At 40.6% G+C, this 8,326-nt stretch overlaps 1 protein-coding gene across 1 annotated transcript; it reads left to right on the top strand.

Moving 5' to 3' along the window:
* The first annotated feature begins 4,898 nt into the window (after window positions 1-4,898).
* LOC146960004 (thioredoxin domain-containing protein 9-like) lies at window positions 4,899-7,303 on the top strand. Its single transcript, XM_085772711.1, has 4 exons — window positions 4,899-4,997; window positions 5,873-6,077; window positions 6,399-6,517; window positions 7,033-7,303. The coding sequence occupies exons 2-4, from the start codon at window positions 5,904-5,906 to the stop codon at window positions 7,289-7,291; spliced, it is 552 nt and encodes a 183-aa protein (XP_085628837.1). The 5' UTR covers window positions 4,899-4,997; window positions 5,873-5,903; the 3' UTR covers window positions 7,292-7,303.
* The last annotated feature ends 1,023 nt before the right edge of the window (window positions 7,304-8,326 follow it).

Genomic DNA, 8,326 nt, shown 5'->3' with positions numbered 1-8,326 from the left:
TCCTTTTTCAGTAAAAATGCTATTTTCTCCAGCTCCAAATGTCTCATAACATCTGTCAGATTTGAATAAATTGGGGTTACTTTTTGTTTAGAAAAAACATTTGTTTTTAACGTTATTTCTTACTCTTCAGAACCCATGGAGGAGGACATCCTGCAAGTGGTCAAATATTGCACTGATCTGATCGAGGACAAAGATCTGGAGCGATTGGATTTGATTATAAAATATATGAAAAGGTAAGTAGTGTACAGTTGCCCTGGCTCCACTCCTCTGCCCGCCACATGCTTTTTTTGTTTTCATTTATTCCTCCTTTTGCATCTTCATCTCTTATTTCACAGGCTCATGCAGCAGTCGTTGGAGTCTGTCTGGAGTATGGCTTTTGACTTCATCCTGGACAACGTGCAGGTGGTCGTGCAACAGACTTACGGTAGCACCCTGAAGATATCATGAAGAATGAGCGACTCTGATTTCACTGTGTTACCTTTTTCCACTTTTTGTTTTGCTATGTTTACAAGGTCAACTGCAGTACACGTTAAGACGTTGAAGTGATGAGTTCCCCTCTTGATTGTGACACTCGTGCTGCATCCGGCAGTTATTGACTTTGCGGACGCATACTAAGACATAGTGTTACAAAACCCATGGCAGTATTTGATGATAGTATGTACAGTACGTTTTTACCTGTACTTGCTCTTTAAGAGACAAGTTACACTAACTGAAGGGCAGGAAAGGTACTTAATGTAGAATCTACTCATCACAACCCCAAACAGTGGTGATTGTAGCAATTTTTGAGAATGAATCCGTTTTCATGTCGGTTCTTCTTGAAATTATAATAAGACTCAGTTCCATACATAAGTGAATTTCCATGTGTAAGAGTTTTTGCAGACAATTCTTCACTGTTTCTTACATGTCCCGTTGAAACCAGGCCTCCGATTTTGCCATTGACCTCTCCTACTTGTCCAAGGATTAAACATTGCGTTTTTTGTTCTTGCACTTCAATCAGTTTAGATTTAAAATATTCACAGCAGTAAACATAACTATCATGTTGAAACACAAAACATTTTTAATGATTTTTGGAACTGATTAGTTTCGTTGCACTCCTCATACTTCAGACATAAACGAGGCAAAAAATAATCTTTGATGTCCCATGCCACTTAAACTGACCTGTGAAATATCCACTACTGCGCTGTCACAAAAAAAAAAAACAGACAAAGTCTGGTGCGTTCAGTAGTATCTTTTTTCTTGTCTCTTGCAAAAAAAAAAGTGCCAAACTCTGTTATTATAACATGTAAATAATGTTTTTAAAGATCCTTGTTAAAAGTTTTAAAAGAAAATATGTATGTAGAGGGCTTACCTCTTGTATTGTTTACATGTAGTGAACTCTTAGTAACTGTCTTTAAATTGTAAATCCCCTCACTCTAATTGTTTGTACGTGGTTCCGACATGGAAATCAGAAGGTGGCCAAAGCACTACATATGAGGTTAACTGTTGATTCTCAGTGTCACTCTGACTCCAGAGGATGTTTTCTGGGGTTATGGCAATCAATAAGTAGCCTATGCATCTCTTTTTTTGACTAACAAGTGAGATGTCCCTTCAAGATAATGTAATATTTCATACAACCTTTGTACTTGGAGTAAAATGGTTTTTCCAGTGTGTTTTCACTGGTTTCATAAATCTGAATATTGAAACAATGCTGGATTTGCATAGGAAGAGAAGATGTACTTTTTAACTCTAACCCATCGTGTGTTCTTCACATGTTGGAGACATTTGTATGGCTTGTGGCTACATCATTGTATTTTTGTGAAGTTAACTGTTAACCGTGGTGATGAGAAGTACTCAGCGGATGCGGTTGGCTGGCTGGCTGGCTCGTGATCTCACCATGCAAGACATGATGTGTGTGCTTGAAGCGTTTGTTTAAAACAGTATCCCTATATGCAAACCAAATCAAGCTGTTGTGTTTTTGTTTTGTTTTGTTTTTTTAACTCGTTGACATGAATGTAACTCATAACGTGCAAGTCGCCATTCACTCTCAAGATGTTGCTTCTCTTCACCTGTCATATCTTTCCAGAAGGGAATGGCCAGGAGCTAAAATTGGCCAGTCTTGTCTTCTCTAAACTGGCTTGTGCCTGACGACCTTAAGCTGTGAACTTGTTTGTAAGTTTTCTAAATCTTGGTAATAAACTGTAAACTCCGTATTAATTCATTTGTCCTTGTCAGGTTTTTTTAAAGTTGCAACCTGTCTAGCAAAAGAGTGCTGAAGGATTTCCATTTTTGTTGAATCTGTCTTCATGTAGACATCAACAGTAGCTGCTGCACAAAGTGTGTGGTAATTTATCCAAATTCAGTAGCTTCAATTAAATAATTAAAAAACTTGATATAAAACCAGTGGAAATGTTGGAAAAAACACTTAAAATGAGAGAAAAGAAAAGGTAAGGGTATGAGGTACAAAGGCAATTTTGGCAAGGCAATTTTATTTGTATAGCCTATTTTTACAAACAGTTTGTCTCAAAGGGCTTCACATGACATCATAACAACATCCTCTGCCCTTAGACCCTCACATCGACTGAGGAAAAACTCCATGGAAAACCCTTTTAACAGGGAAAAACAGGAGAAACCTCAGGGTGAGCAACAGAGGAGGGATCCCTCACCCAGGACGGACAGACGTGCGGTGCAATAGTTGTTGTTACAGACAAGAAAACAGTTTACAACAGAGAATGTGAGAAACATGGAAATGTTAACAACAGCTGATGAAGGAAGCTTCTTTTAGGCAAGGGAGGCAGGGAGAGCAGGCCAGCATAGTGGGAGGACTGGATGATAGACTGGTTCATAGGAAGGGAGGGCAGGCAAAGTACATAACATAAGCTTGATGTACTCAGGTAATCTGGGTTTTTTCTTATTCTAGGGTTAGGGGATAAAGATAGATAATCACCTTGTTTTGGTTTGTTTTTAAATAAATTTATAATTGTCCATTTATTTGTGTTTGAGTATCAGGAAATTTCCGTTTAGTGTTGAAAATGTCAAGGACCTGGAACGCCGCGCATGAAGCCGGATCAAAACAGTATTGTTACTATTATTTTATTTTGTTTTGTTTTTTTATTGAGTGAGAGTGGTATTCTTTTTTTTTTTTTTTTTTTGCTTTATTGTAAGCACAACATAATTATCCAAGCACATAACATAGCATATGTTAACATTATGCATTATACAGAGAGATAGAGGTGGACAGAGCAGACAGGGGGATAATGTAAAAGGAAACAAAGACAATAATGTAAAAGGAAACAAAAATGACAATAACAATACAAATAATGACATTATAAATAAAAATTAAATAAAATACAAATAAACATTGCCAGATTTGGAAGAATCCATTTACCTAGTAAAAAGTTCTTAAAGAGGGGCTATGTTGAATCTTTCAAAAATACAGTTCGTTTTCATAGCTTTTTTATTTTTAATGTCTTTTATTGTAGTTGCATATTGGAGAATTTCTTGTGTGAAATGATCCAGGCTGGGTTTTGATTCTGTCCATAGTGTAAGGTGACCAGATTTCCGAAATGAAAATCGGGGACATTTTCAGCGCAGTGGTCAAAATTCAAATGTTATCATTATGAAATGAATAACAGGGGCAATTACATGTTAATGTATTTGACAAAGCAAATGAGTAGCCAATAAGAAGTTACCCATAACCCTTCCAACCTCTCAGTCACTTCTGGCTACCAGTTCAACAGCATCAGCAAAACCAACAAAAACAACAACAACAAAACAGAAGCCAGTGCTGAAAGAGGCTTCTGCACCAAACAAACACTATCACACTCCTGGATGGATTCTTAGCTCAGTGTTTTTCAACCTTTTTTGAGCCATGGCACATGTTCATTAAAAAAATCCCGTGGCACACCAACCAAAATGTTACAAAATGACAGTGCAGCCTAATACAGTAAATATAGCCTAATACAAATATTGTCTCTTACAGTGTAGTTAGTTTATTCTGACTCAGTAATGGTCATTGCTAAGGCCAGGTCATTGTGCAGGCCTCTGCCACTACCCACTGACATAAAAGAGTCCTATTTTATTAGCCAACTCTGCCAGACAGTCACTATTGCAGACACAGATGCTCAACAAAGCCAAATTATTTTTAGGAGCTAAATAATATTTGTTTGGACACAAACTGTTAACTGATAACAATAACTTGTATTCTGATTTTACTCTGATTCTTCTTCTTATTAGGCTATTATGTTTTTTTTTGTTTTTTTTTAATTTTATGTCAATCAACTCATGGGAGCTTGTCAACACGTGCACACTTCCACTCGTGCCTTCATCCATATTTCACAGCAAAGTGTTACATGAGAGGATTTACACTTATGCTGTGCACTCCCTGTGATAGAAAGTCAGAACAAACTCTGAGTGCAACCTGCAACGCGTACGGTGCCCCTAAAATAAAAAGGAGGGGCTCTCCAGTCGGCTCCCCCGTCATTCACCTGCAGCTGCACAGACGAGCAGAGGAGCAGAGGAGCGCTCTGCTGTCTGATGCCGCAGCACAGCGGTAACAGCGCGTGTGTTTTATTTAAAAAAAAAAAAAAAAGCAAACAAAAAGAGACCGCAGCCGGGTCGGTACAAGCCATTTATCGCGCACGTAACGTCAGCACGCTAGTTATACTGGTTTAACCCTATGGTTTAACCATAATAACTGGAGTTTGTATCCATACGCAACTTTGTTTCTCCCCCATTCAAATCGGGGACATTTTCGGGGACAGCTTTAACCGGGGACAGGTCGGCCAAATCGGGGACTGTCCCCGAAAATCCGGGACGTCTGGTCACCCTACCATAGTGAGAGTGGTATTCAACCTACACTCCCAACCAGTCGGTGGCGGACGGTAATGCACAGAAACGCTGTTTGCCAACCGCCGAAAGGAGAAGCCGGAAGCAGTTTGACGTAACACCTGCTGTGTCGTCACATCCGGGGCACGTATTTGCATTTCGCGCACGAAGCGGGTACCTGCAAAATCCTCCAGGTAAAACGTAAACGGCAGCGAGGTTAATAGCTATAGCTCAACTTTAACACCGTAGATCATTGATGTTTATTGTGATTTATTGTTATTTTCCCGCCACGTCGGTCGGAGCGTTGACGAGGCTAATGTGAGCTAACGTTAACTAGCTCAGCAGGCTAACAGTTAATACAACAACTAATCCTGTCTGATGCTAAAATATTTCCCGAGATTACCGGCTCAGTTTAGCTCCTAGCTACATTTCCCGGTTTACAAGTGTGTATTTGTGCGACGTAGAGAAAGAAAAAGGGAGAAGAGTCGAGCTAAAAGAGAGAAACCGGGCTGTAACTGGGTGATGTTAACGTTAGCAGCAGCGGGGCTAACAAAGCTAACAGCCGGCAGAAACAAGGCGTGACCGGTCTGCAGCTTTTGTCTCCACCTGGAAGACGATACCGGGTCTGACAGCTCGTAGAGTAGCGTTTTCCTCCGTTACCCGAAGCTCTGACTGTTATGTAACGCTGATCCTTGACAAATGCTGCTTTGTTCTCCCTAAGGCGATTGTCAAACTAGTTAGCAAAAGCGAAATGTGTAATAGACACATTCTGTAGTTTTAATATGACACACAGTTATTATTATCACCACACTATTGTTACAATTTTATAACCTATTATAGTATATATATTAGGGAGAAGGGGTGGGATTTAATAAGCTTCGGCTTCTCTCAACTCCTTTTGAACATAAAACATTGTTAAGTTTAGTTGTTCTGTGTTCAAATAACCTTTCATTCAGTTTTTTAAAATCTGTATCGGAAATATGGACAGTACAGAGTGGCCTCAAGTGTTACCTGGTGTTATGTCTTATCTCATCTGTTTGTTTTTATGTTTTTTTTTTTATCTCTACAGGTTTTTAGCTGGTCACACTTAGCAGACAACCATGGCCAACCAATCGATGGACATTATCACCAAGGTGCTGGAGCAGTCAGCCAAGATGGTGGAGGAGCAGGTGGATGCACAGCTGGCCAAACTGAATGAGATGGATGAAGACGACCTGGAGAGACTGAAGGAGAGGCGGTTAGAGGCGCTGAAAAAAGCCCAGAAACAGAAGCAGGTGAGTGGGATGTTGCCTTGTAACGTGTTACGCAGTATAAGTCCCTACATGTACATGTTTCAGCAAACAAAACATTTACATACAACAACCTCATATATGTCAAGGTCTGCTGTGGTGAGAGATGGTCATTAATTGCAAGTTTGTTGTTATTTTGCGACAGCCTGATTTTGAATCCTGCTATTCCAGTCATCACTGAATTAATGGGAATATCGTGAACTTTTGAGGAAGAAATCATTTGAAAATCTTTTGAAAAGCTTCTGTTTTTTGCCGCTATTTGAGATCACTTGTTATTTTACTCATCTATGTTCTCTCTTCCTTAAGGAGTGGCTGTCTAAAGGACACGGGGAGTTAAGAGAAATCCCAAGTGAGAAAGATTTTTTCGGAGAGGTCAAGGACAGCAAGAATGTCGTCTGTCACTTCTACAGAAGTTCCACCTTCAGGTAAGTCCACAGCAAATTCACTAACAGCCTTGATAGTGATTTAGCGACAGGTGTGTAATTGGGGAATTTGCTGAGGGGCTTTAAAATGACAAGTCAGTTTACTGTAATAATTAAGTCAAGAGAATTTCAGCTTTTCAGATGTGAAATCTGCTTCTGTTTTATGAATCATTGCAAATTAAATCCTCCTGGTTTAACTCTGTTGAACAAAACAGGCAGTTTGAATATATAGCTTTGTCATTTTTCACAATTTATTTATATTAACAATAAATTGGATAGACATTGATTCATGAAAATCATTATTTGCAGCCTTAACTTAACCACCTTGAAACGTGACATTTCAAGCAACTGGCTTTTACTTTGTTGTGCTGCTTTACTGTTGTTCACATGATCACACTTTCTTTGATAATTTCTTTGTTTTTCAGTGATAGTTGCTGCAGTATGTTATCATCAGACTGCAAAACTCATCACCCTGTGCTCTCTCTCTCTCTCTCTCTCTCTCTCTCTCTTATGTGTAGATGTAAGATCCTCGACAAACACTTGGCCATCCTGGCAAAGAAGCACGTCGAGACCAAATTCATCAAACTGAACGTAGAGAAGGCTCCATTTCTGACGGAGAGGCTGCGGATCAAGGTTATTCCCACGCTGGCTTTGCTGACGGACGGAAAAACAAAGGACTATGTGGTTGGATTCGCTGACTTGGGAAACACAGATGAGTTTCCTACAGAGATGCTGGAATGGAGACTCGGCTGTGCGGACGTCATCAACTACAGGTGAGACACAGACGCTGATTCAGTTGAAAACAAAGACACTCACACGTTTACATGACACTTGAAAAAAAACCAACTAATTATTGCCTTAGGTTGCTTTCACACCTAACCAAGTGGACTCGAGTTCGCTTGGGGGGCTGAAAGTTGCAACATTGTTGCATTATCACTTGGTTCGGTTCCGCGTTCACACTGCAACTTCTGAACCGCACCAAACTACGTGCGTTTCTCGAGGCATTACTGTAAATACGGCCAGGGCGGACTGGTTCTCTGTCTCGCTGACCTCTGCCGTCCTGGCCCGCACAGGTACCAGGAGACTGAGACCCCCAGTCATGTCGGTCCTCCGCCCTTACTGATCCGCCGTAAATTGCAAAAGCCCTGCGGACGCCCAGTCCCTCCACTCCTCTCCCTCACTTCAGCACCTGTTGCGGATGAGAGGAGTGGACAGACCGGGCAGGAGCAACCAGCTGACGTCTCGTCGGTCCTCGGCCGACTTTATAATGTCTCGAGACACCCGCTATATTTGCATAGAACAATGTTTGACCCGGCGTTTATTTGGGATGGGCGTTTAACTAAAAAATATTTTTGCTACACCCGGCGGTTAATTGGGACCGGCGGCAATTTGGGACTCGGCCATTATTTGAAGTTTTACGGTAACAATAAAATAACCTAATAAAATAAAGTATATCTCTACTCTCTACTCTACTCAATAATATAAACAGGACTTGTATTGTGCTTCGTTACATTGTTACACATCACTAATAAATTTCTTCTTCTTCTCCTCTTTCTGTTTTGGTTTTGCGTCACTACGTCATGCATTACGTATGTGTTTAGTCCGCTGAGCTTTCACACTGCATACGAACCGAACCAGGGTTCACTTGCAAACGGACCGAGACCCCCGTTTTCAAGCGGACCAGAGTTCGTTTGTTTGATCCGCACCAGAGTTCGTATGAGCTTTCACACCTGCCCAAACGAACCAGACTATCCGAGCAAACGAACTCTGGTCCGTTTAAAGCGGACCAAAGGAGGACAGTGTGAATGCGCC

Source organism: Trachurus japonicus, unplaced genomic scaffold, assembly GCF_045865225.1.
Source record: "Trachurus japonicus isolate A0001 unplaced genomic scaffold, Traja_1.0 AP030792.1".
In the NCBI taxonomy this organism is placed as follows: Eukaryota; Metazoa; Chordata; class Actinopteri; order Carangiformes; family Carangidae; genus Trachurus; species Trachurus japonicus.
Note: the sequence above shows the minus strand (reverse complement) of the source record. Positions and strands in the feature narration are given on the sequence as shown.

What these genes read in the sequence shown, in the direction of transcription:
- LOC146960004 (XM_085772711.1), top strand. Translation starts at nt 5,904, where the DNA reads ATGGCCAACCAATCGATGGACATTATCACCAAGGTGCTGGAGCAGTCA. An exon ending in AAGCCCAGAAACAGAAGCAG is followed by an intron (nt 6,078 to 6,398) that starts GTGAGTGGGATG and finishes CTCTTCCTTAAG; the next exon opens with GAGTGGCTGTCTAAAGGACA. An exon ending in TACAGAAGTTCCACCTTCAG is followed by an intron (nt 6,518 to 7,032) that starts GTAAGTCCACAG and finishes TCTTATGTGTAG; the next exon opens with ATGTAAGATCCTCGACAAAC.